General features: G+C 48.5%; 1 protein-coding gene across 9 annotated transcripts in view; it reads left to right on the top strand.

Moving 5' to 3' along the window:
• MADD (MAP kinase activating death domain) overlaps nt 1-26,373 on the top strand; it is a 38,811-nt gene extending 12,438 nt beyond the window's left edge. Inside the window, exons 14-35 of one of the 9 annotated variants that reach the window (XM_079928871.1) lie at nt 52-191; nt 1,015-1,116; nt 2,747-2,806; nt 3,165-3,267; nt 3,610-3,796; nt 3,894-4,044; nt 4,360-4,566; nt 7,345-7,445; nt 8,028-8,138; nt 8,447-8,605; nt 11,072-11,180; nt 11,455-11,517; nt 11,754-11,874; nt 11,978-12,083; nt 13,177-13,287; nt 14,937-15,044; nt 20,082-20,246; nt 20,492-20,564; nt 20,702-20,808; nt 23,007-23,076; nt 24,908-24,954; nt 25,298-26,373. In XM_079928871.1, coding sequence (XP_079784997.1) covers nt 52-191; nt 1,015-1,116; nt 2,747-2,806; nt 3,165-3,267; nt 3,610-3,796; nt 3,894-4,044; nt 4,360-4,566; nt 7,345-7,445; nt 8,028-8,138; nt 8,447-8,605; nt 11,072-11,180; nt 11,455-11,517; nt 11,754-11,874; nt 11,978-12,083; nt 13,177-13,287; nt 14,937-15,044; nt 20,082-20,246; nt 20,492-20,564; nt 20,702-20,808; nt 23,007-23,076; nt 24,908-24,954; nt 25,298-25,402 — 2,506 coding nt within the window. In that variant the 3' untranslated portion in view covers nt 25,403-26,373. The remainder of the gene's footprint in view (nt 1-51; nt 192-1,014; nt 1,117-2,746; nt 2,807-3,164; nt 3,268-3,609; nt 3,797-3,893; nt 4,045-4,359; nt 4,567-7,344; nt 7,446-8,027; nt 8,139-8,446; nt 8,606-11,071; nt 11,181-11,454; nt 11,518-11,753; nt 11,875-11,977; nt 12,084-13,176; nt 13,288-14,936; nt 15,045-20,081; nt 20,247-20,491; nt 20,565-20,701; nt 20,809-23,006; nt 23,077-24,907; nt 24,955-25,297) is intronic. The other 8 variants (XM_079928865.1, XM_079928864.1, XM_079928863.1 and 5 more) reach the window with 8 other exon arrangements.
• Nucleotides 26,374-26,665: the final 292 nt, after the last annotated feature.

Genomic DNA, 26,665 nt, shown 5'->3' with positions numbered 1-26,665 from the left:
CAAGATGAGGTACCCCTGCCTGGGGCTCATAGGCGCCACTGTGCATTCAAGGGCTCAAAAGCTGCTGCGGCCCAACAGCTTGAAACTGGCAAGTGACTCAGATGCAGAGTCAGACTCTCGAGCGAGCTCGCCCACCTCCACCGTCTCCAACAACAGCACTGAGGGCTTCGGGGGCATCATGTCTTTTGCCAGTAAGTGCCTTCAGCTCTCTCACGCTTCTGTCCCATCTTCGCTCCAGCAGGGCCTGACCATGGCAGGTATGGCTTAGAGCTTCAGATATAGGGCTGGGTTGGCATTATCGAGCTCCGGATAAGGTCGTTTGGGTGATACCGAATAAGGTATTTTCAGGGGAGGTCAGCGAAGAACAGGGACAGATTAGTCGTTATCTTTATCCCTGGAGGTTTTAGTCTGTTTCAGGTAAGACAGCTAGCTGTTAACTGAAAAATAATCATTATATTAAAAATCATACACTTGTACATATATTTTGTGGAAATACTCTGGTCAGATTTGACTTGGGTATATATCTAATATCTTCTTTGCCTGGGAAAGGACTTTTTCATCAACGCGCCTTGAAATCTATGTGACATTGACTTGTGCGTAGAGAAAATTACCAGAAATGAGGGGTGGTGTCAGTTAAAGACTAAAGACAGACTAGGGACCGGAGAAAGCCGACATGGGGGATAATTGTGATGGTGAGTTTAGAAGCCCAGGAGGGACAGCACCCACATCAGCCCGGAAGCGCGTTAACTGCCGGCGTTCATGCTGGGTCAGCAGTAGAGGAGAGACTTGGATGGTATCGTGGGAAGCCGTCAGAGAAAGTTGTTACTGGGTTAGGAGCAGTCCTGGCAGTGGCCCCCTTTGTTTGCCCCGGCGTGATCCTTTCTCAGCGAGGTCAGAGGTTCTGGGATTGCATTTGAAAAGGAGGAGGGCGAAGAGGATGATACGGTCATTGGAGCATAATGCTCTGATTCTTTATCCCTCTGACTCAGTGCTCTCACTCGCTCCCCTTGACAGGCAGTCTGTATCGGAACCACAGTACGAGCTTCAGTCTTTCAAATCTCACACTGCCTACCAAAGGAGCGCGAGAGAAAACCACGCCCTTCCCCAGTCTGAAAGGTAACTCCAGCCCTCCTTTTGCCCAACCAAGATCCTCTGGGAAATGTTTCAGGCCTGTGGGTGCTTGTCAGGAGCCCCAGGTATGAAGAATCCTTTGACCCGGCCATTGCCCCTCACATCGCTTCCCATGGCTTTCACTGCACATCATGGGTTCTCGCTGGTTTTCAGATGGAAAACTGTCTTTTGTAGCTAAAGAGAAGGCCCTGTTATATCATATAGGATAATGGCAACTGGGGGATTACTGCTGCTTCTGGGGGGAACCTTTGTCAGAGGCACGTAATTAACACGGGGCTCATCAGCTGCCACCAGTCATCTGCCAGGTTCCTACCGCGTGAACTTAGGACAAACTCCGTCCTAAAGAGCTGGCCCCCCAGGGAATGGTTGTGAAGAGCCTGGCAGTTTTATAGAGTCAAGAAGCCTCTTACTTTGGCTTCATGTCAACTTAGGCCCTATGAATGGGCCTGATAGCATTGGTTGGCTTCTAGGGGCAATTAAGACCTTATTTGATTTTCGTTTTGTGATCTCTGACAGTTGGAAGGGTTCTTCCTTTTTATAAATTTATTTATTTTGGTTATTTATTTTTGGCTGCGTTGGGTCTTCGTTGCTGTGCGTGGCTTTTTCTAGTTGTGGAGAGCAGGGGCTACTCTTTGTTGCGGCGGGTGGGCTTCTCACTGCGGTGGCTTCTCTTGTTGCAGAGCACGGACTCTAGGCACGCGGGCTTCAGTAGTTGTGGCTCACGGGCTTAGTTGTTCCGTGGCATGTAGGATCTTCCCGGACCAGGCCTCGAACCCCTGTCCCCTGCATTGGCAGGCAGATTCTTAACCACTGCGCCACCAGGGAAGCCCTGAAGGGCTCTTCTGAATTTACTCTGACTTCTGTTTATTTATTCTGGATTTTGTGCTAAAATATTTAATCACAGAAGGAAGCACAATGAGAAGCAGCTTCATGTATTTTTTAACTGACCTCTCTTCCCAGTGTTAAAAGTGTCAGGAATCTAAAGAATGTTCTTTGGTGGGGATGGGAACGTAGGCTAGATGGGCAAAAGGACATCATAGCTAGAGGTGTAGGGAGCTAACCAGCCCTGTAGAGTGAGTCTACACAGGCTCAGTAGGTGAGGGATGGAAAGGTGTTAGCGTCACTGGCTTTCATTTGATATAGTTAAAGGGGAGAGCGATTGAAACGCTTTCATTGCATGCTGTTGCTTCACTTCATTTGCTGCACTCATCACTCCCATCCAGCTCCCATCCTCACCCCCTCCCCCCTTCCCATGACAGCATCTACAAGTTGGGTCTCTTCCCTCTGCATACCTGCAGCCCCCCGGACCCCTGTGCTAGATGTTTCATGAAAACCCATGGTCCCCTTTCACGCATGTGCCTGTTTAGGACCTAAAGGCTCCTTGTGTTATTACCCTGCCTCTGGCTTTGAGAGGCCATAGCCTTAAGGATGGTCTTTCCTCGAGCCTCAGTCGTCTCGTGGCCACTTGGCTTCCAGCTCTGAGGTGCCTAAGAACTAAGGTTATGTGCACTAAGCTTTGGGAGGATGCTCAGATTATCTGACTTACAGCTCCGCTGAGGGGTACAGGGGTTGTGGTATCATGGTGCACCTACTAATTGTGTATTTTGTGTCCCAGTATTTGGGCTAAATACTCTAATGGAGATTGTTACTGAAGCCGGCCCCGGGAGTGGTGAAGGTGGGTCTTGCCCGTGAGCTATGCATGATCTTTTTTCCTAGCATCTCCTGTGCCTGCCTGAGGGCCATCCTCCTCATGGAGCAAGCGGCATCACTCGAGTGACCTGACTTGCCCCGTGCCCCGGGATGCCCACGCCTGCCCACGGGGTGCGCTGCTGGTGCATGTGGAGTGGCCTGAGTCTCCATGCCCACTTCCTCCACATTGCCATGGCTGCTTTCTACCTATGTGTGATGCCCCAGTGCTGCCCTCAGCCAGCCCTGCCAGGGAGTGGGTGTGGAACACGGCTACCCAGGGCTGTGCTGACACCAGCTACCTGACTACAGTCGTGATATCTCTCATTCTACCTTCCTGGCTGTAGGAAACAGGAGGGCCTTAGTGGACCAGAAGTCATCGGTCATTAAACACAGCCCAACAGTGAAAAGAGAGCCTCCGTCACCTCAGGGTCGATCCAGCAATTCTAGGTAATAAATGGCAGAGCTGTTGTAAAAGTTCTCAGATAGAGGTAGTGATCCTTGTACCAAACACTAGGGAGGGAAGCTCTCAGTGGGTAAATGAAATCCCTTCCCCTCCTGACGCAATCCCCATGCGGCAGGAATAGCTCATGGTGCTGAGCAGAGTGTACCAGCAGTGGTGGGCGCTCGGGCAAACCAGGCCGCCTGGAGAGGTAGGGTTTGCAGTGGACTTGGATGTTTGGAGACGTGGCTTTGTGTTTTGCCCTTGGAGGCAAACATCTAACCTGGTGAAAGGGGGAGATGCTCTGCAAAGGAGCCAGTGACCACAGAAGTGGTATGTGGACCCTCCAGTGAGAACCAGCAGTTCCTGAAGGAGGTGGTGCACAGCGTGCTGGACGGCCAGGGAGTTGGCTGGCTCAACACGAAGAAGGTGCGACGGCTGCTGGAGAGCGAGCAGCTTAGAGTCTTTGTCCTGAGCAAGCTGAGCCGCACGGTGCAGTCAGAGGACGAGGCCCAGCAGGACATCATCCCAGATGTGGTCAGTGCTGGGGGTTGGGAGTTGGAATCAACTGGGAAGAGGGACACGGGCGCCAGAGGCAGTTGTCCCAACTCTTGCCCCTGGGTTATTGTTGCAGGAGATCGGTCGGAAGGTGTACAAGGGCATGTTAGACCTGCTCAAGTGCACGGTCCTCAGTCTGGAGCAGTCCTACGCCCACGCAGGTCTGGGTGGCATGGCCAGCATCTTTGCGCTTCTGGAGATCGCCCAGACCCACTACTATAGTAAAGGTAGGGATCGGACCAGCAAGGCAGCATGCTGTCCACGGCTCTCCCACTCTTCTCTGAAAGAATGAACTCGGCCCCTTGATGAGTTTCGCAGTGTCAAGCTGCTTCCTGTTAGGCTTTGGGATTTTATTTTCTAGTGCGTGTATGTACGTAGTGGGTGTTTTTCTGTCACGGAAAAGAACGATGTCAGCTTTTCTTTCCTTGCACTTCTTCCCTTCCACATCCTCCTCTATCCTTGCTTCTCCCACCTCATTCCCACACCTTGACTCTCACTCACTGTCCCTTTTGACCTCTTCCTATATTTGATCTTTTCCTCAGAACCAGACAAGCGGAAGAGAAGTCCAACAGAGAGCGTAAATACACCAATTGGCAAGGATCCTGGCCTGGCTTGGCGGGGGGACCCAAAGGCCATGGCACAGCTGAGAGTCCCCCAGCTGGGACCTCGGGCACCAAGTGCCTCAGGAAAGAGTCCCAAGGAACTGGACACCAGAAGTCTAAAGGAGGAGAACTTTGTAGCATCTATCGGTGTGTATTGTGTTGGGTGCGGCAGAGGAGTTCTGGCTTCTTAATGTCCCTCCCTCCTCTCAATTCATCCAGAATCCCGCCTTTCTCTTCCCCATGCTTTGCTCTGTAGACAGGAAGATAGGTTTGTGTCCTTTTCTAACGGCATTTCTTTATACTTCTCTATCCCTTATGCCACCCTCACCTACATCTTAGAGGAAGAATGGAAGTTTTGCTTAGAGGGCCGAGCGAGGCTTAGTGCAGGAGTCTAAGCTGTCCTCCCCGTCCCTCTCTTTTATTTACATCTGGATTTCTTCACATAATGGAGAGGCCACATGAGCTCCTGGAAGCCATAAGGAAGTTTATAGCTGCATCTTTGGGCTATAAAATTGTGACTGTCTGGGTCTCTAAAGCCAGTTTTCCCCCATCCAACCATTATGCTGCCCTCAAATTTGCTCCTTTGGGGCATGTCCGGCAACCCCATTTCCCTGGGTTCTGGACTTGGAGGTACAGAGTTCTGAGTCAGCTTTTCTTTAAACATGTCCTTACTGGACTTGATTAGACCTTGCTTACGTTTGGTGTTTCTCCATTCCCACTAAGGCAGAGCCTTGGTGAGCTCTCTGGGTGTCACCTCTGTTTGACTCACTCCCTGCCTGACCTTGAGTCATCTAGATTGTGTCTTGCTTTTTCGGGTTCTAGGTCCCTGGGCAATGTGCTTCTAGCCGGTGCCTCTTTGCCACATCCATTAGCAGTTGCCTTTTGCTCCCATAAATGGTAATGAGGAACCAGTTTCCTTCTTAGGAGAGCTGTGCTTCTCTAACCAGCAAAATATTGTCCGAGAGGCAGTCAACCATGCTTTTCTCCTACCTGTTGTGATGTTCTAGAAAATGTACTGACCTGCCAGTCTGGAGGTCTGGAGTTTTAGTCCTGTATCTGCCCCCAACTAGGAAAGTGACTTTGGGCAAATCATTTCCCCTTTCAGGGTCTCTATCACCTCATCTGGAACACAAGGAGATTGCACTAAGTAGACTCTAAAGTTCTTCCAGGAAGAGAATTGCTATGATCGGTACTCTCTCTTCTTAACCCCTGCTAAGATGCTCTTCTTGACCATTTAGTGTTCTCTGTCACCTCTACCAGAAGCCTTTTTCCCGATGACTGGCTAAGATGGGTCTCTTGGTAGGGCAGGCACTGATGCTGAGGGTAAGTTGGGGAGTTTTGGTAGCAACAAGAAGGGATGCTAACTGCCTACCTTGAGTGGCCTCTCTCCAATCCAGTGAATCAAACAGGTTTGTGCTCATGCTTCTGAAACCCTTTGGCTGCTTGAGGTAATCATCTGTCTTATCTGGAATCTTTAAAATTTGCTGTTGCCTAGCTCACTTGGCAGAGGGCGTGCTGTGGTGGAAGTTTAAACTGGTCCTGAGCTACCTGATCTTGAGCAGGTGCTCTAGCCTCTTTGGGATCAGTTTCCTCCTGCCAGAATGAAGGAGCTTGATTAAAGGCTCTGCCAGCTCTAACATTCTGTGAGATTTTTACTGCCACATGGAGGTTAGGATAGGAATTTAGTTCTTGACCTGGGGGGAAGGCGTTAGATCTCTTGATTTTTTTTTAACCCCCCTCCCCCGCAATGAAGATCTCTTTTTATCTCTTGATTTGTAATCCTGTGCCTGAGACCGAATCATCTTGGGTGGGTGGGTTTCCATTTCGTCTGTCTGACCAGCCTCTGACTCTCTCTGTCTTTCTCTCCTGCTCACATTGCATCTGGGGTAGAATTGTGGAACAAGCACCAGGAAGTGAAAAAGCAAAAAGCTTTGGAAACACAGAGTAAGGAACAAATGCCCCCTCCTGTTCCCAAGTCTCCCATACCTGCCAACTCCCCAGGCCCAGTTGGGGCAGGCTCCGTTTGTCAGCCCCACCCCAAATTTGCTCTTGGGGGCGGGTGTTTGGAATGAAAGCAGGTAGGTGGTATGTGACTCACAGGTATATGCTTGTAGGCTGCTTCTTGCCCCCCCCCTTGTAGTAATCAGGCAGTAATCAGGGCATCTCCTGTGTAAAATCCCTCAGAGCTTGGTTCTCTATTGCTTCCGAGTTGGTGGGGAGAACGTTTGCCTATTTCAGTGCCCCTCATTGGCTGATGTCTCCCTCACCCCATGAGAAGGCCTGTGGGCACAGTTGGCAGGGATGGTTGCTGTCCCTCCGTGTTGAGTCTGTAGCTTCCCAGCTCTCTCTGGTGGCTTGCCTAGGCACGCTTTCTTGCCTTCTGTCATTCTGTCCTTCTGCCATACCATTGTGGGCGGGCGGGAAATATGGGGGTGGTTTTCTAATGTCAAACACAGAAGCTGCAGGGTGGGGGTAGGCAGCGTCCGCTGAAACAGCTGGTGTTTTTTAATCTCACTGGGCTCTTCCTTTTCTAGCCCCTTTAGACATATTTGTTCGGGAAGCAGAGTGACCTGGGGACCCTTAAAGGGTCTTAGGCACGAGTGAAGCTCTCTGATTCTGAGTGCGGTGGAATGTGGTTCCGATGTTTGTTTGTGGAGCTTTTCTGCTTTAAGATGATTTGGTCAGAATTTTCTCAGGTTGAGAAAATGGCTGCAGAACCCTTTGAGACCAGGTTTAATTTTTCCTACTTGGTTCTTAAGGCATCTGGGGACTTCGTCCAGTGCGGCCTGAGTGGGTGGCAGTCCCTGGAAAGGTGACTGGGACATGCTGAACTGGTCTGGGGCCAGGCTGTGCTGCTGTCCCACTCCCTTCGCCAGCCTGCCCCTAGCCTCTTGTACTGAGTAACACAAGTCTTCCCCTACTCAGGGCCTGAAGTAATCAAACCCACCTTTGACCTTGGTGAGACAGAGGAGAAGAAGTCCCAAGTCAGCGCAGACAGTGGTGTGAGCCTGACGTCTGGTCCCCAGGTTTGTGACAGCCTTGTTGAGGATTGCGAGCATTAAAAATTTGCTATCTCAGAATACTTCTTTAAGATCAAAACTGAACAAAATCACAGCATTGAAACAACATGAATATCCAGTCATAGGGGAATGATGAAATAAGTGTAATATATCCATGTAATAGAATATTAGTATCCACTAATGACTGTATTTTCAAAAATTTGGTGACATGGGAAAGTGTTTACAAAGCTATATACAGTGTGATTCAAATTTTATTTTTAAAACATACATAGAAAAGACAAAGGAAATATGCTAAAGACTTAACAGAGATTAACGTAGGTGGTAAGTTTATGGCTTATTTTTATTTCCTTATTCTTTCGTGTATTTTCTGTAGTGAGCATGTACTTCTTTAACATTCATTATTTTTCTCGCTCTGTAAGTCATATATATTTTATATTCAGGAAAAATGTTCATTTTTCATGACCTATCTAGGGATGACAATAGAAGGGTGGGGATGGAGAGAAGGAAGAAGATACAGTATTTCTTAGGGAAACTGAGACTAGATTGGACACCTCCCGAATGTGTCTGAGTCCGTGTGTCTTGTTTCAGAGGACTGATCCAGATTCTGTCCTTGGTGTGAGTCCAGCCGTTATGATCCGAAGCTCGAGTCAGGACTCCGAAGTTAGCACCGTGGTAGGGGAACACCACGCTGGCATCTTGGTGGGTGGGGTGTGGGTCCCCCTTTGGAGAAGGGGGCTGCTCTCTGCTTTGGGGGCTGTCCTTAGTCTCAGGTCAGGTTGGGTCTCTTGGTGGAGATGTCTACCTGTCACAGGTCTTTCTTTGTGGGATCAGACCCCGAGATTTCACCCAGGGCTTCTCCTCATCTTGTAAAGAAGGTACTTCCAGAGGCTGTCTGACACACCTTTGCAGTTGGATACTTTTTTTATGGTAGCAGAGAGCTCTAGCAGCTTGGCATTTCTGGGACACATCCTGGGGAATATCCCTTACCACCTTTTTTTCCTTTCCAGGTGAGTAATAGCTCTGGAGAGACCCTTGGAGCGGACAGTGACCTGAGCAGCAATGCAGGTGATGGACCAGGCGGTGAGGGCGGCACCCACTTGGCAGGCTCTAGAGGCACGTTGTCTGATAGTGAAATTGAAACCAACTCTGCCACCAGTGCCATCTTTGTAAGTTTGTTTACTAACAAAAGAAGACCATTTTTTTCAGTGGGATGGGGATGGGTTAGAAAAGGATGAAAAGTTAGGAGGCAATTAGAAGGAAAAGAGGAAGGAAGGAATGGATAACCTTCATATATTTGACTTTAAAGAAAATGTCTCTTAAGTTAGTTTTTTTCAGAGTCATTTGACTCCGTGATCTGGGGCTTTTAGAACCTTCTCCTGAATCATTGATGAGTTAGGCTTCCTGCCCAGTCAGATAAGGGCTTCGACTCCTATGTGGTAGTAACCCCCGTGTTTAAAATAAGCAAAGTGATGCCTTTATGGCTATGTCAGGGCAGGTGCAGCTCTCATTTTGTACCAGTCTACCTATTTTTATGGACTAGTCTAGTTTTATTCTGGTCACTGCTTTATTTATATAGCACCTTAAAATAGCATTTCACTTTAGTATATTCCTTCCTTTCATGTAGTATGTTTGAAGCTTTCCTTCATTAATAAACATCTATTAAGTGATTTACTAAATGCCAGATTCTGTACTAAAGAAACAAGCATGATAAGGCATGATTCCCATTTTCAAGAAGTTTGCAATTCAGTATATTGCTACAACTAATCTCTTCTGCCAGCTGAGGGAAACAAAGCCTTAGGAAGAAAAGATCTTGCCCTAGGTTATACAATAAGCCAGTGATCAGTTGGAATTAAATGAATTCTTTTTAGTCCTTGCCTTTAGACCCACTGCCCTTCAGTGTATACAGGCCTCTTTAGGCAGCTTTAAGAGTTCTGATACACTCACCACTTGGTTAGGCAGAGTTGAGAATGGATATTCTCTACACGAACTCATAGGTTCTTCTCTTTGGTCTGTGGGGAGAATGGAAGATGAAATTGAAATGAAATAAATTATTTAACACTGGTGATCATTCCCACCGCCAGGGCCTTCTGTATACATGTTTCTAATAGAGCAAGTGACATCCCAAGGTGGAGGTAGGGGATACGATTGAGAGTCAGCAGAGCCATTCAAGCTAATGGACCTTAACTCTCCCTGAGTCTAAACAGACCCTTTTAATTAAGAGTATTTTATTATTATTATTATTTTAATACATTTATTGATTTTATTTATTTATTTTTGGCTGAGTCGGGTCTTCATTGCTACGCGCGGGCTTCCTCTAGTTGCGGTGAGCAGGAGCTACTCTTGTTGCGGTGTACGGGCTTCTCATTGTGGTGGCTTCTCTTGTTGCAGAGCACGGGCTCTAGGCACGTGGGCTTCAGTAGTTGTGGCTCATGGGCTCTAGAATGCAGGCTCCATAGTTGTGGCGCATGGGTTTAGTTGCTCCACGGCATGTGGGATCCTCCCAGACCAGGGATTGAACCCGTGTCGCCTGCATCGGCAGGCGGATTCTCAACCACTGCGCCACCAGGGAAGCCCCGAGAGTATTTTAAATCCTCCTAGTGTGCTTCCATTTTGGAGGTTGAGATAGATGTTATGGAGTAGCAGTCTCGCAAGAAGCCATTCAGCTGTGTGCTACCTTTCCTGGCACCTTCCTGGGCCAAATTCTTACTTTTCCTGTACTTCTGGGCAAGGCTCTTTGTGCAGTTGTGTCGCTGAGAGCAGTTACCTAAATTTCTTGGCTCAAAAAGGGCTATTTTGGTAAGAAATTAATTATCTTAGGTTAATATGGTTCATTGAACAAGGTCTTGTGCTGTGAACCAGGAAGCTGGCATTTGGACACACTAATTAGGTATTGCCTAATGATAACCTTTGTTCAGTGGCTTCTCTGCTTATGCTGTTGCATGTGTTGTGAAGCAGGCATGAAAACTACCTCTCACCCAGCCGAAGATCTTTTTTGAATTAATAGAAAGTCTAATATTGCAGAAGTGGTAGATGAAGTTAGTGGTATTTCTATGTGGGAAGATATTTCTAAGAGATGGTGGAAGAGAAGACTTAACATTTATCAAATACCAACCATGTGCCAGGCACTATTAAGTGATGTATATGTATTTTCTCATATTAAATGAGAATAGTCCTTTTGGGTAGGTATTATAACCTTTTACAGGTGAGGAGAATGACTCTCAGAGAAGCTAAGCATTGTACCTAAGATCACACAGCTAGTAAGAGTCAGGGATCTGAACATTGCTCAGTCTAGACTTCAAACCCAGTGTTCTTTTCACGGCATCACGCTGCTACAGAGAATTTACCTAATTTTTTTTTTTTTTTTTGAAGAGGAAAGAGTCTTACAGAGACTAAAGGGTAAAGGTAAGTAGAAATGAAAACTTGCTTGCATGTTTTGGGAGGCAGTAACAGAAAGCAGGATTATCAGATTGACTTCTGATGGAGGCAAGCAGAGTAGCAAAGGCAGGGCTACTGGAATATATGTGACTAATGATGGTGCCTAGTGTGTGTGAGCCTCTTAATGAGCTGCTTGGTTTCCTTTGCCCCTATTCATTGTTCCCTCTGGCAGCTGACCTGTTGCCTCTTCTCTCTAGGGTAAAGCCCACAGCTTGAAGCCAAGTGTAAAGGAGAAGCTGGTGGGCAGCCCAGTTCGCTTTTCTGAAGATGTAAGCCAGCGAGTCTATCTCTACGAGGGACTCCTAGGTGAGAAATAGACTGCGAAGGCCACTTGCACTGGAAGGAAGCTGGACTCAGCCCGGGAAGAGGGTGGCACTGAACAAGTAGCTGCTTGGCTTTTTGCTGGTCTCAGTGCTGACGTTAGAGGACATTTTTATATCTGAAGCAAGCGACTTACTGGGGAAAAAACAGTGGGTGAAAACTAGAAGAGACTGAAGTTTGGTATTAACCAACAGCCTCTGTCTTTCTGTCTTCTTTTACTTTCTTGCTACCATGGTCCTTCCTGCTCACAAATCGGCAGGAAGGGACAAAGGATCGATGTGGGACCAGTTAGAGGATGCCGCTATGGAGACCTTTTCTATAAGTAACCACCTTTCTTTGTGTGCTGTTCATCCCTCCTCCTCGGGAGGGATTGGGCCTCACTTGGAGGCAGCTGGGGCTGGTGGCAGGAATGTTAGATCTGGGGTGAAGAGCCTCGTGTTTCCTTTGCCCTGGAATTTGTAATGACTTCCTTTTTTCTGGAATTTACTCTGTTTTAGTTCGGCAGCCATATTCTTTATATGTTATATAAGCCCCTAAAAAAAACTCTCTTCCACACAGGCAAAGAGCGTTCTACTTTATGGGACCAAATGCAGTTCTGGGAAGATGCATTCTTAGATGCTGTGATGTTGGAGAGAGAAGGGATGGGTATGGACCAGGGTCCCCAGGAAATGATAGACAGGTATGAGGCTTAGAAACCCTTGGGAAAATGCAAATTCAGCCTCTTCCCAGTTAATTCTGTGTTCTCCCACCTGGGGGCTGACTTGTCCTGGTCTCCTGCTCAGGTACCTGTCCCTAGGAGAACATGACCGGAAGCGCCTAGAGGATGATGAAGATCGTTTGCTGGCCACGCTCTTGCACAACCTCATCTCCTACATGCTGCTGATGAAGGTAATGTCTATTTTGCTTACGCCCAGCTACTGCTGATAGTGGAGGGCAAGGCTTGTTCCTGTTGCCTAAATCTTGGGGCAGTTGGGAAGCAGTCAGAGCATCCTGCTGGGGCTCTCTTCTTCATTGAAAGTCTGAGGCCTCTCTGCAGCTCACACATGATCCATTTATCTGAAGCTGCCGGGCTGTTGTGCTAAGGAATGTTGTAAAGGTAATTGATGATTGCATGCCACTTGTTTATTCTGAATTTTAAATGGGCTTCCTTTGCTGAATAGTTTTAGGATGCCTGTAGAACTCCCTACAGAATACAGTAGAAAAAAGTTTTTTTTTTACATAGTAGGCTCTGCAACTTTAGAAAGAATGCCCAGAATTTACTTTTCAGCATTAGTCCTTTATCATATAGACTTTGCCATAGATGTAAAAAGAGCTACTCATTGAAAAAGCAATGGTAGGTTCTAGTTTGACTTGGTTATACTTGGTTTTTACAGCTGTGGGAGAACTGTGTTACCAAATAGAAGAGTCCTGTTCTGAAAGGGACTTGGTGGGTAGAAGAGAGTTGTTTTGAGAATGAGCTCCTGGGTTTCTCCTCCTCCTGTTCTCCCAGCCTCTCTAAATGTGAAGGGATTAGTTGATCAAATGCAGAGAATACCCTGCAGGCACTCTTGGTTTGTTTCCTTTTCTGTTTAAGGGTCTCTTGAACTCCAGGGGTACCAGTTAAACTCTGGTTGGGAAAGGGTGGTGATCTTTAACCCTAAGATGGTGTCTTGGTGACAACTGAGTGAAGAACATTGCTACTCTTAAGTCTTACTATCTAAGAATCACACTCTGAGGAGCCCCAGGGGTTTTTAGAGGTGAATGTTATGGTATTGGTTGGGGGGTTAGGGAGGATGTGTCCCCGTGAGTCCCCGTCCACTTAAACCAGAACTTCTCTAAGAGCCACTTTCCTGCAGAAGCCACCTGGAGACAGAACCAGGGTTTTTCTCCTCAGACTGTTGGCAGAACACACAGTTGAATGTTTTATCCTCAGCGATGTGGTCTTTTAGAATTCTACTTTTCTCAGGAGGAAAGATATTAAGATCCTGTTTTGGCTTTTCAGGTAAATAAGAATGATATCCGGAAGAAGGTGAGGCGCCTGATGGGAAAGTCGCATATTGGGCTTGTGTACAGCCAGCAAATCAACGAAGTGCTTGACCAGCTGGCAAACCTGGTGAGCACACCTGGGCCGTCCTTTAGGCTCCCTTGCATTGCGCTAGTCAGCCTCGCAGGCGTGGGCCTCATGGCCTAAGGCAGAGGCTTCCGCGTAGGTCATTTCTTGGCTCGTATGTTTTCAAAATCCCTAGTTCTGAAAATAGGGCTTTGACTCTAGATGAGGCTTTTGCCCTTCTGTTCTGTGATAGGATTCTCTGCACTAAAACCATCCCAGTGCAGCCATTTCAACGTTTGTGTGGTCTGTGGACCCCTGTGGATCCACAAGGTGAATAGTGTTTTCATGATAATGCTAAAATGTTGTTTGCCTTTTTTACTGGGTTGACATTTGCACTAAGGGTGCAAATGCAATGGTGGGTAAAACCACTAGTGCCTGAACACGGTGAAGATGGTGGCACCAAACCGTACTGGTGTCCCCACCTCCACACACTCTCAGTTAAAAACAAAACAAAAAGCCAGTTTCACTTGTGAATGTCCTTGATGATGCAGTTAAAATCATCAGTTTTATTCAATCTGATCAGTGATTATACATCTTCTTAGTATTCTATGTGACAAAATGAGAAATATTCATAAAGCATATTGCTGCAAATGAAAATATGATTGTTTCGAGGAAAGGGAATTTGTGACGATTTGAATTCCAAGGTGAACTGACAGCTTTGCAGCCAGTCATGGGACATCATTTTTACTTGAAAGAGTGACTAACATTACTGTTATTTGGAGTTGGGTATTTGGCAAACTTCTTGTGCATGAAGCTTCCCAATATTTAAAGACTTTTCCAGTGAGATTGATGATGAATGTGATTTTTTGATATTGTGTAATGAAATGCATCAACATTTGGAAGAGCTGCATAACTGGGCGAACCAGTATTTTCCAGATGACTGATGTGTGATGTTACAAATTCAACTGTGGATAAAAGATCCACTCCAAGTGTAACGCAGACAAATGGATTTTAATGTAACAAAGGACAAAGTGTTCATTGATGTGTTTTCAGATTACACACTGCTACTAACTTTAAGAAACTTCTTGAGGTTCTGGTATAGCATCAAAGAAGAATGTGCATATTTATCTGGAAAGCCTAGTAAAATACTCCTCCCTTTTCCAGATACGTATCTGTGAGGTCAGATTTTCTTTAATATACCTCAACCAAAGCAACTTGTCACAGCAGATTGAATGTAGAAGCAGATATGAGAATACAGCTATTTTTCATTAAGCCAAACATTAAAGAGATTTGCAAAAAATGTAAAATAGTGCCACTCACCACATTTTTTTTGTTGTTCTGGAAGATACGATGATTTAAAAAGTGTATGTTATTTATGTTATCATGTAATGGATTTATTAATGAATTATTAATTCCTTTTAAATGAATTAATAAACATTTAAATTTTTTCAGTTTTAATTTCTAGTGTGGTAAATACCTATAAGTAAAACTTACAAAGACATAAGTTCTTGGGGCGTCATCAATAAAGTTAAAATGGATAGGAGTCCTGAGACCAGGAAGTTTGAGAACACATCCATGGCGGCCAGTGGCCAGCAGATGGCGCCGCTCTAAGGAAGCTGATAAGAATTAAATTGCTGAATGAGGGATTCTTGGCCCAGAGGGCCGTGGGAGAGGGATGTTTGGCTGTCCCTAAAGGATCTCTCTTTCCTCAGAATGGACGAGATCTCTCTATCCGGTCCAGTGGCAGCCGGCACATGAAGAAGCAGACATTTGTGGTACATGCGGGGACAGACACAAATGGAGATATCTTTTTCATGGAGGTAGGTGCTGGTTCATGCTAGGGGCCCAAAGCAATATTTGAGAGTCACAGGGAACTCCTAGAACTGATGCCAGAATATTTTTCCCCACTTATCTCATTCATCTTCATGATCCATCTATCATTAAATTGTTAGGCTCTTATGCAAATAAATTAATATAATAGATGATTCCCTATCTTTTCTTTTATTTTTTAATTTTAATTTATTTTTGGCTGTGTTGGGTCTTCGTTGCTGCACGCGGGCTTTCTCTAGTTGCAGTGAGTGGGGTCTATTCTTTGTTGCTGTGTGCAGGCTTCTCATTGCCGTGGCTTCTCTTGTTGTGGCTCGCGGGCTCTAGAGCGCAGGCTCAGTAGTTATGGCTCACGGGCTTAGTTGCTCCGCGGCATGTGGGATCTTCCCAGACCAGGGCTCAAACCCGTGTCTCCTGCATTGGCAGGTGGATTCTTAACCACTGTGCTACCAGGGAAGTCCATCCCTATCATTTCTTTTATATATAGATTGCATAGATGACATAGTCACATTGTCCATAAGTCAGAACAACATAGAATGGTATACACTGGCAAGTCTTGCTCTCATTCTTATCCCCTTCCACTCAGTTTCCCATCCACCTCACCCCTTCCTCTTGGAGGTAACCACTTTTATTTATAACCACTTTGTATCTTCCAGTGGTTTTCTATGCAGACACAATAAAATATGAGCTTAAGTTCTTATTTTTCTACTCTTTTACCTAAAGGTAGCACATAATATCTACTGATCTGTACCTTTTTTTTTTTCATTAAACTTAGCCTGGAGATCTTCTGTATCACTACAAAAAGAGCTTTCTCATTCTTTTTACAGCTGTATAGTGTTCCGCCGTGTGACTGTACCATAGTTTATATACCCAGTCAGCATTTACGTACCCTTGATTTTCTTCCAAATTTTTGCTGTTGCCAGTAGCGCGACTCCGGGTGATGCTGTGCCTGCTTCACTTCCCACATGTACAGGTTTATCCAGGAATTTCCACAAGTGGAATTGCTGGGTCAAAGGGAAAATGCCTTTATAATTATGGTTGATATGACTCTAAAGTATCTCTTAACATATAATAGTTTCTCTCCCACGTTGCCATTTATTTTGTTGAAGAAATGTGCCCTATTACATTTTAGATTTTTGCTGATTGCATCTCCTTAGTGTTGTTTAACATGTTTCTCTATCACTTGTATTTGTACAAGCTAGTAATTCAATCTAGAGATTTGGTCAGTTTCAGATTCAGGATTTTGGCAAGAAGAGGTGGTGCTGTATACTTCCTGTCGCCTCATATGGTTGGCTCTGTCCTAGTGATCAACGGGTTCACATGTGGGCAACCTGACCTATCCACTGCAAACTTCCTCATTAGTTTTCTGATTTAGCTTATGGTATTTTTTTTAATATTTATTTATTTATTTGGCTGCTCCCGGTCTTTGTTGAGGCATGTGGGATCTTCGCTGAGGCATGCGGGATCTTAGTTGCAACATGTGGGATCTAGTTCCCTGATCAGGGATCAAACCTGGGCCCCCTGCATTGGGAGCACAGAGTCTTAACCACTGGACCACAAGGAAAGTCCCTAGCTTATGGTATTTTTCACCATGCAGGATTTTTTTACTTTTTTTGTAGTTAAATTAATCAGTCATTTCTTTTGTGGCTTCTGGATTTTGAGTCATGGTTAGAAAAACCCTTTCTTAATCCAGTATTGTAAAGGCAATTGGCCATGTTTTCTTCATTTCTGTGTTTTTAATTCTCAAATGGATCTCTTTCTAAGTAATTTTAGGGACCAAGTACTGCTCCTCTATAAAGTAGTGAAATTAGCTAATATTCTGCTGCCTTTTGGCTTAGTTGAATTTGATTTTCACATTCACAGCTTTTTGAAGTGGTAGTTTGTCAAACGTAGGGTGGGATTTCTGCTCTGAGGCAGAAACATACATGATGATGTAGCTGAGAAGGGAGTCATTTTCATGTCACCTTGAAGTGTTAGACTTCGGCTAGGTGCCTATCAGAACTGAGGGCTACTAAGGGCATCTGCACCACAGTAAATTTCTCCAGAGGATTCCTTGAAGTATAGGATTCTCTCTCACCACTGTTACAGGGAGCCTCATACGAGGGCCCTGGAGCATGGGGTGGGTCCATCATCTCATAGATGCTCCCCCTTGTACTGCAAAGCGAGGGTACCTTGCTCATTCCATCAGTGCCTGGCTACTGTGATGCTATCAGATTTAGCTGTTCTCAGCACAGCCTACTGGTTGCATGAGTAGTTGGATAGCAATTTGCAAAGACTTTAAAAAATCATCTTTATTGCCTTTTAATTACAAAAGTAATAGAGTATATGCCGTAAAAGTTTCAAACCATATAGAAGTAAAAATAAAGTAAAAAGTAAAAATTTTCCTTTACTTCCTTCCCGTGCCATGTCTCAGAGGTAACCACCGTTAAAGAATTTGGCATGAATCCTTTCAGATTTAAAAAAAATGCATATTTGTATAAATATAGCTTATATGGAATTTTGTTTCAGTGTTTATAAAAGTGATATCAAACTACAAATATTGTTATATAATTTGGCTTTTTTCACTTAATGTATCACAGGCATACCTATAATATGTCTACATAGTATAGAAATCTGTCTCTATTGTTTTTAATGGATGCTTAACCATGAGGTGTTATATGGAAGTGTCATTATTTAACTGGTCCCTCCCACTTTTTTTTTTAAACAACGCTTCACTGACTATCCTTGAACATAAATCCTTGCACACTCCCTTGAGAATTTCTATAGGATAGGTTCTTAGTGTGAAATTTCTGGGTCAAGCTTATATACATTTACAGTTTTGATAGATTTTGCCAAATTGCCTTCCCAAAGACTATGCCAGTTTACACCTCTACCAGCAGCATAGGCAGGTATGACCCATTGTTACCATCGTCTCTAGCCTAGAAATCATATGTTCTTCTAAACACCTGTCCCTCTCCTTTCCATCGTGTTCTTAGAGGGTTATGGAAAGTGGAGTGGTATTCTCCATTTTCCACATGGAGAGAACCACAGAGTTCAACTGGGGCTAGAATCCAAGTTTCTAATTCCTACTCAGCTACGTTGGCCCTTTTCTTCCTAAAGCTTTTGAGCCCCAGTAAAGTCTTAGATGGTAGATTAAAACTGGTAATCTTGTATATTCCTCATTCATGCACCTGATTTTTATGGGGCGCATATCATAGCCAGGCACTCGTTTGCTGGGTTTGGGGTTATATCGGTGAATAAGGGAGACATAGTTTCTGTTGCTCTAACAGGGTTGACAAGCCATTGGAGAAGTCAGATAATTAAACACCCAGTGTCATAAAATATAATGAGCATTGCGAGAAGACGTTCAGGGGGCAGGTGTTATGGGAATGCATAGCAGAGGGTCTGGGAGTCGTGGGCGACCTTCAGAAGTGACCTTTGAGCTTAGACTTGAAGAAGAGTAGGACTTGATGGCTGGAGTCGGGGAGGGGATGTGTGTTCCAGGGGTATTTGGGGTAGAATGGTGGGACTTGATGGAAGGAGTCTTGTATCACTCCTTCATTTCTGGCCTGGGCAGCGGGGGCAGACAGTGATGCCATTTACTGAAATAGGGAACTTAGAAGGAGGAGCTGCCCGGGAGGAGATGTGGAGTTCAGATTTGGACATGATGAGTTTGAAGTGCTGCCAGTGAGGCATCCAGATAGAGAGAGGTCAGGACTCAGGAAGACAGGTCTCATGTGGAGAAAGATGTGAGAATCATCAATGTGGTCATAATAATTATTATTATATTTCTTATATCATAGTTGTATTGTTGTTATAGCAGCTAACTCCAGGGTACATTCTATGTGCCTGGCTTTTTTCTAAGAATTCTTTTAAACATTTATTTAATTAACTAATTTATTTATTTTTTGGCTGGCATGGGGTCTTCGTTGCTGCGTGCAGGCTTTCTCTAGTTGCGACGAGCAGGGGCTACTCTTCATTGCAGTGTGCGTGCTTCTCATTGCAGTGGCTTCTCTTGTGGAGCACGGGGCTGTAGGTACACGGGCTTCAGTACTTGTGGCATGGGGGTTCAGTAGTTGTGGTTTGCGGGCTCTAGAGCTCAGGCTCAGTAGTTGTGGTGCACGGGCTTAGTTGCTCCACGGCATGTGGGATCTTCTCGGACCAGGGTTCGAACCCATGTCCCTTGCATTGGCAGGTGGATTCTTAACCACTGCACCACCAGGGAAGTCCGATTCTAAGAATTTTATGCACATTAACTTATTTAATCTTCACAGTAACTCCATGAAGTTATTACTATCCCCATCTTACACACGAGGAAATATAGACAGAGATTAACTTGCTTAAGGTGACACAGCTAAGTAAGGAGACAGCCTTAAATCTAAATCCAGGTAGTCTGATCTTAGACCTGTGCTATAATGTCTCCACCATAACTGAAGGCATACGAACAGGTATGTCCACCTGAGGGAGAATGTTGAGCAAGAAGAGGACGTGGAGAACTTTGCCTTTTAGTTTATATCATCCTGTGTAGTATAATTTTTTTTTTTTTGCAATAAGCCATGTCCGTGTGTCACTTGTGTAATTAACTTTTGAAAAGATTTATGCAGAACTAGAGCCGAGCCAGGATTAGAAAATGTGTTGGTTCCATTTTTTTTCTCCTTGGTTAAGTCTGCCCTAATCCCCTGCCTTTGTGCTTGTCCATAGCGATGATTCCTAAGGTTGTAAGGTGGAGGCGTAAGATATCCTCTGCGTACTTTAAGTCCAGAACACGCAAGAAGTAATGAACACTGACTGAAGTGAAGTGAGCCTCCTTCCTTGCCCACAAGTTCCTTTCAACGGCTCCTCCTCTGTCGGTAAACCTTCTAGTGGACGATGTGTCCAGCAGTTCAGTGTTTGTGTCTCCACGTAAGAAAGACTGAGCATAAGACAGAAAACCTGACCTTGGGGATGCTCCTAGGACCAGTTGTCCCATCTTTCCCCGTGGGGAGCAGCGTGCAGTGTGGCCTGGGGTGGGAAGAGACCAGGGCCACCGACTGCCCCGTGTGCCTCTGCAGGTGTGTGACGACTGCGTGGTGCTGCGTAGTAACATCGGGACAGTGTACGAGCGCTGGTGGTATGAGAAGCTCATCAACATGACCTACTGTCCCAAGACCAAGGTGCTATGCTTGTGGCGTAGAAACGGCTCTGAGACCCAGCTCAACAAATTCTATACTAAGAAGGTACCCGTGAACTCTGTGTGCGTTGGGGGTTGGGCGTTGAGGGAAAGTGCGGAGCTCCTGCAGGGGAGTTAACGTTGCAGAATCCACGCTGGAGCCCCAGTTTGGCCTCTGGCTGTGGCGCGGAACACGTAAAGCTGTCTCCGAGGTCCTGGCATCGGCCCAGGCCTCCAGCAGCCGTTCTAGAGTAGAGGGTGGGGAGCCTGGAGAGCTTGTACGACAGGACAGCTCTCCCCACTGTGCCGCAGTGTCGGGAGCTGTACTACTGCGTGAAGGACAGCATGGAGCGTGCTGCCGCCCGACAGCAGAGCATCAAACCTGGTGAGCGGAGGACGGCTCCCTGGGCGCGTGCCTTCTGTTGGTTTTCATCCGTCCTGAGCGGTGGAGGCCTGATGAGGAGGTCAGGCGGCGGGACTCCCCACCTTCCAGTTAGCTGACGACCTCCTCCCTCGCCACAGGGCCGGAGCTGGGTGGCGAGTTCCCTGTGCAGGACATGAAGACTGGCGAGGGTGGCTTGCTGCAGGTCACCCTAGAAGGGATCAATCTCAAGTTCATGCACAACCAGGTAGGTGCAAGTGGCAGCATGAGGCTTCCCAGCCCCGGTGTTCCATCTGCAGTAGGATCAGTGTCCAGGTCCCCAGTGCTTCCCCAGTGAGCGTGAGAGAGGCCTCCGGGGCTAGTGAGAGAATTGGAGCAGCTGGATCGGAGAGAACAATCGGAGGGGAGGGCGCAGTGACACTGGCAACCACCCGGAAGGTGCGGCAGGGAGCCTGTGCCGGGGAGGAGGGGAGAGAGAGGGAGCCATGGTGGCCCGGCTGCCCCTGCCCATTACTCAGCACAGTGTGAGTGGGAGCGTCTCACCTGGCCCTTCTTCGCACAGTGTCCGCCTTCCCTTATCCCAGGGTGTGCTTCTGCTTGGTAGTTTTGCTTTGAGAGTCTATACCGGCTGGTCCCCTCGCGTGTTTCTGGTGCGCGTGAAGCGCCGCGCGCGCGCGCGTGTGCGTGTGTGTGTGTGTGTGTGTGTGTGGCTGGCTTGTGTCTGTCCCATCTGGAGTGTGTGTGTTTATTTGCCTTTTTTTTCCTGCCGATTCTTCTTCCTATTCTCTTCCTTCCTCTGAACGTCCCCACTCTGTCCCCAGCTCCACAGGCCCCACTCCCCTTCTTTTGACTGGGGAGCACTTCAGGACCCATCTTGCCCTCATTGTGACCCCACCGTAGGAGCTGACTGTTTTTTCTCTTGGTTCTAACACAGCATTACTTTTTCTCTCAGTGGACATTCCTTAAGCTAATCCCTTTCTGAGGCCAGCGCGTCATCCCAGGTCCGCTCCCTGTCCTGAGTCTTCACACAAGTGCCTTCCCTCCCCCTCCCCTGATGTCCTGGTTCGTCTCCTTGAGGCCCTGAGCCAGACGCGAATGTGCGAAGCACCACGGCCCCTGGCCAGGCAGCAGACACTCAGGGGCGGTGAACATCTGGACTCTGAGGCTTCCTCCTACCACTTGCCATTTTAGTTCTCCTTCTTTCAGGAATCCAGCTGGGCAACTTGGTGTGATGGGAGACAGCTGCCCAGGCTTCCTGGCAGTATACTTGCAGTAGTATATTTACTATTAGTCACAGTAATACATTAAATAGTATACTTAATAAGATCTTAGGGTCCACCCAAAGAGGGGTTGACTTAAGGACTTTTCTAGACCATGAAGGTGCCAGCACTTCTCGGGGACCAGGCTTCTGACTGCACTTTAGGGCTGTGGCCTCCCCTGATGCCTCACCTTCTGAAGAAGAGATCTCATTAAATGACACCCAGATGCCCTCTTCCCGCTTGGTACACCCCCTTTGGACTGACCTACCGTCTAACCGTTACAAAGTATGTACAAGCTGGTCTGTAGTTTAAGGCTTTGCCCCAGAAGAGAGATCCTGAAGAGAGAGAGAAAGTCAAACCCTGACTGATGATGAGATAATTGTCTTGGGGTCTGTCTTCTACCACATAACAGTCAGCTGGAGTTAAGGAAGCATTGGACCCCCGGTGGAGTTCTGCAGTGTGGGGTGACAGATGGGAAAAGCATGGTCTTTGGAGTCAGGATGTACTTGGATTTGGAGCCCAGCCTCGTCATCCATGGGCAAATAAACCTCCTGATCCACAGTGTCCTCATCTGTAAAACGAGGGTGATACTATATCCTGCGCCACGTAGACGTAAGGACAAACAAGTAGTATTTGTAGAACTCCTAGCAGGTGCTCACAAGTGGTTGCTGTTAGCACTACCAATCACCACATACTCTTGGGAGAGCCTGAATCCTGTTTCAAGGAAGATGCCAACACCTCCCTCCCAAGGACAGTCTGAGGGGAGCTTTGCGCCCGTGCCAGCCCTCTGCGCCGGAGGAGGATGCATGGAAGGGTAGAGAGCTGATGGGCTGAGGGGGGGCCCCTGGGGCACAGTGTCCTACAAGCACTGCCCTGGGCAGAGGGTGTGGGCAGGCAGCCCAGGCCAGCAGAGGGGCCTTTGCGTTGGCTTTGACGGTTAAAACTAACACCTTCCTTTCTCTCCCATGCTTTCTCCTCCGGCCAGGAGCGGAAGGTACATGCCCTTTCTGCCGTCTTCGCTTCTTAGCGCTTTTGAGTTGTGTGTGTGTGTATTCTTCCATCCTCCCTGTGGGAAATAGGTTTTCTGTGTGGGTGGGGCTATAGCTGGGAGAGTGGGCTTTGCGGGGCAGTGGGGGAGCCTCTGGGCCTTACCCCCTCCCTCCCTCCCTCCCTCCCTCTCTTGCAGGTTTTCATAGAGCTGAATCACATTAAAAAGTGCAATACAGTTCGAGGCGTCTTTGTCCTGGAGGAATTTGGTAATTACACTATTTTGCTCTTAGGTCTGGACTCACATGGCAGTAACTCAAACCTCGGAGCTCCAGAGGAGGGACTAGAGACAGAGAAGAAGAGCCTCTGCAGAGAGGTCAGGAGAAGCAGGAGTGATAGGGAGGAAGAGGGAGTCCTGACCTGAGAGAAGGGAGGAGAAGGGAAAGCTAGTCGGTCGGTGGCTGCCTGAGAGTGGCCCGAAGAGCAGTGGCTTAGACGCCGGGCTTAGAGATGAGCGCTGGTAGTGAAGAGGCTCCTCGAAGCAGCGCCACCTTCCCTTGTTTGGCCAGCTGGTGGGGCAGAGCAGACGAGCCATTCCCTAGCTCTGCTGTGTTCATGTCGCCTGCCTCGGTCCCTCTAGCAGCCCAGTGCTCTGTCCAGCCACCCTGGGGCCACGCCAGGGTCCATCGAGCCTCTGGGCTGCAGGAGGGCGTGCGGCGGTGCAGGCAGGCTCACTCTAGGGGGCAGGCGAGCCTAGTGGCCTCAGAGGCAGAGGGCAGTGGTAGCTGGAAGCCGGGAGCTAGGCTCCCCCCCCAGCCAAGCGCTGACTGAGTGGTGTCTGGGTTCTCACCCCGGGGCTTTGAGTTCCTGCTGTGTTTGTGCTTCATTCTTTCGTGCCCCTCATCGCTGCTATGAAAACCTTCGTTCTCCAGCAGGTAAAGTGACCTCGCCGTGCTGCCTCTCCCCAGGCCCCTGCCTTGGGCCCTGCGGTGGGTGGGCAGGCTCCCTTCGCCCAAGCCAGCTGCTCGCATCACCAACTTGTCTCCTCCCTTCTCTCCCCACCCTCTTCCTTCCCAACCTCGTCCACCCTCGCGCTGGCTCATTGGTTCCGAGTTTTCTCCCGTGTGCTCCTTTCTCTCTTCTGCCAGAGAGACGTTTGGGGGAGTCTTCCAACTCAGGAGAAGGACCTGGGCCCATTGCTCTACCTTTGATGAGTTTATTCCCTGTTAACCCTGGGGCCCCCTGAATTCTACCTCCCAGGGTCAGAAGAAGGTGTGGCCAACTCTCACCCTACCTTTTCTGGCCCCCAGGGGATGCCATGCCCCTGCTCCCCGTCTCCAGGGGCCATGATGATGGCTGAGGCTGGGGGACCTTACTCCTTCCTCTGGCCAAGCAGAACCCCTGCATGGCTGGGGCCGGGGTGACTCTTAGGCTCGCATTCCGGGCTGTGGACACGTGTGTATTTTGCCTGACGCTCCCTGTCGCCTCCCTCCCCGGGTGCTGTACTCACCTGTCTCTTCTGCTCGGTGTGTCTGCTCCAGAGCCCTCTGACGCTCTCCCTCACACAGGCAGGCCTGGGCCTCTCCTGCCATCAGGGAAGGAAACTTCCGAGTCTGGTGGGTTTAGTATCATGCCATTTCTTCATCCAGCCTCAGGACCCTCAGTGCAGGGGCTGGGAGTACAGGGAACGTGTTTAACTTGACCAGAGCATGGGGCTGGCGACAGGGGTGAGTTCTCGGGTGTCTCAGCAAGGTGAGGCACAGGCTAGAGACAGTGCTTTCCTCCCAGCCAAAACCTGGGAATGTCAGCTGTGGTCCTCGGGCCCTGGATGGTAGCAGCGACCAGGCTGGTGAGAGACTAGCCTGCTCCTGTGCTGGGGCTCTCAAAGTCGGTAGAGTCGTGGCCATGGAGCCAGGAGCCACTGCAGACCTCAGATGTCAGGCTGAGGAGTCGGGACCAGTGTCCTCTCACCCGGCCGGGGCTGAGTGAGGCCCACAGGGGAAGGGGACCCTGGTGCCGGGCGCTGCCGCCTGGGGGAGCGTGGCGCTATTGCTCTTAGTTTTGAACCTTCTGTTTTGTCTCTTGCCCGTCCGGTTTTAGTTCCTGAAATTAAAGAAGTGGTGAGCCACAAGTACAAGACACCAATGGTGAGTGCGCCGACAGGCTGGTCTGCGAAGGGCTCCCGGGGGCGTGCCAGCAGGCGTGGGGTGGGCTTCTGAGAGCACAGGGTGAGGGGCAGTTAAGAATGGTTGAGAAGAGAATTTAGTCTAGATGCCAGAGATGCAGCTGGAGCTGAAGCAGGTCTTCAGCCTGGGAGAGGCACACATGCTGATCCCCTCCCACGGGCCAGCTCTGGGGCCTCGCTTGGGGCTCTTTCGTCTGGAGGCCTGAGCCCAGAGTTAGGGCAGGAGTTTCCCAGTTGGCAGATCTCCACGTGTGAAGACGTAGGAATCTGCGTGACGTTGATCTGGCTGGTTTTCTCTCCTCCAGGCCCACGAGATCTGCTACTCTGTGTTGTGTCTCTTCTCATATGTGGCTGCTGTCCGTAGCAGTGAGGAAGATCTCAGAACCCCACCCCGGCCCGTCTCTAGCTGATGGAGAGGGGTTAAGGCTGCCCCAGCCCAGGGGCCGTCCCTTGCCTCTCGCTGTTCCCAAGTGCACCGTGCTGCTGTGACTGCGAAGTGGGTGATGCGTGTGTGTTCTCTGCAAGCCCCCTCGCTGAGGCTCAGATGGGTCCCAGTTCTGTGTGTCTCGGTGTCTTAGTGTGTCTCACAGGGCTGAGCTAGTCTCTTCCAGCTTCTTCCTCTCCACCCCCAAAAGACCATCCTCCTGTCCCCTCGGGGCTCAAAAGTACGTGTGTGTCTGTCTGTTGGGCCAATGGCTTCTAAGAACTCGGAGTACAGGCAAGTGTGAGCCCGCTATTACGTGTCATTGAGACATTTGTGTTGTAGTTTCTCATCCTTTGACATTAGAACCTTCCAGAGCAGGACTTGGGCTCTCTGTCCTCTGTGATCCGGCACCACTGGGTGCCTGGAGCAGTCCCACTGTGGGGAGTTGAGGGAAGCTTGAGGCTTGTCCCCCCGAGACGAGGGGTGGGCGGGGAAAGGAAGGGGGGAGTCAAGGGGCAGCAGAGCGAGTGGCAACCTCCCTGCTTCCTTAGTTCCTCCCTGGAACTTCCAGGCAGTTCCCAAGCTGGCAGCGACTGCCCACGGGCACAGGCCTGGCTGCTGCTACCACGGTCTCCACCACTGCAGTGGGGCTGCACTGACCGGCTGCTGTTTGCTGAGCAGCAGTTCCCTTGTGGTCTGCCTGGCCTTCGGCAGGGGAAAGCAAAACGACTGGGGCTGGGAGAGTCCCAGGGACCACAGGCTGCCACGCCCAGGAACCTGGTGGTGTGGGGAGAGGCCGAGTTCAGTATCCACCTCTGTGTCTGCGGGTAGCATCGCAGCACTGGCTGCCAGGGGGAGCGAGAGCCTGGGAGTGGGCGAGAGATGACTGTAAATATTTCAGCTCCACATTATTTATAGAAAATGTACAGATGTGTGAATGTGAAATAAAGGTCCTTAACTCCCCTTGGGCTCCTGGCTGCCATGCGTTAAATGACGCCTCCTCTCGGGCTGAGGAAGGCTGACCCTGGACTCGAAAAAGGCACCTTTGGCCTGAAGGAATCAGGGAGGTGAGCTCATGCCCATCCAATCTGGTGTGTTGAAGGCCCCGCTTCCCACCCCTCTGGCCCGGTGGAGCTCACCAGCTTCCTGTGCTCTCAGAGAGGCCCCATGGGAGGGGCCTTCCCAGGGCCCCATCAGAGGGTTGCTGTGCTATGAGTTGGTCGCTAGAGGGAGCAGCCAAACAGGGCTT

This window comes from Stenella coeruleoalba (assembly GCF_951394435.1).
Source record: "Stenella coeruleoalba genome assembly, chromosome: 8".
Lineage (NCBI taxonomy): Eukaryota > Metazoa > Chordata > Mammalia > Artiodactyla > Delphinidae > Stenella > Stenella coeruleoalba.
Note: the sequence above shows the minus strand (reverse complement) of the source record. Positions and strands in the feature narration are given on the sequence as shown.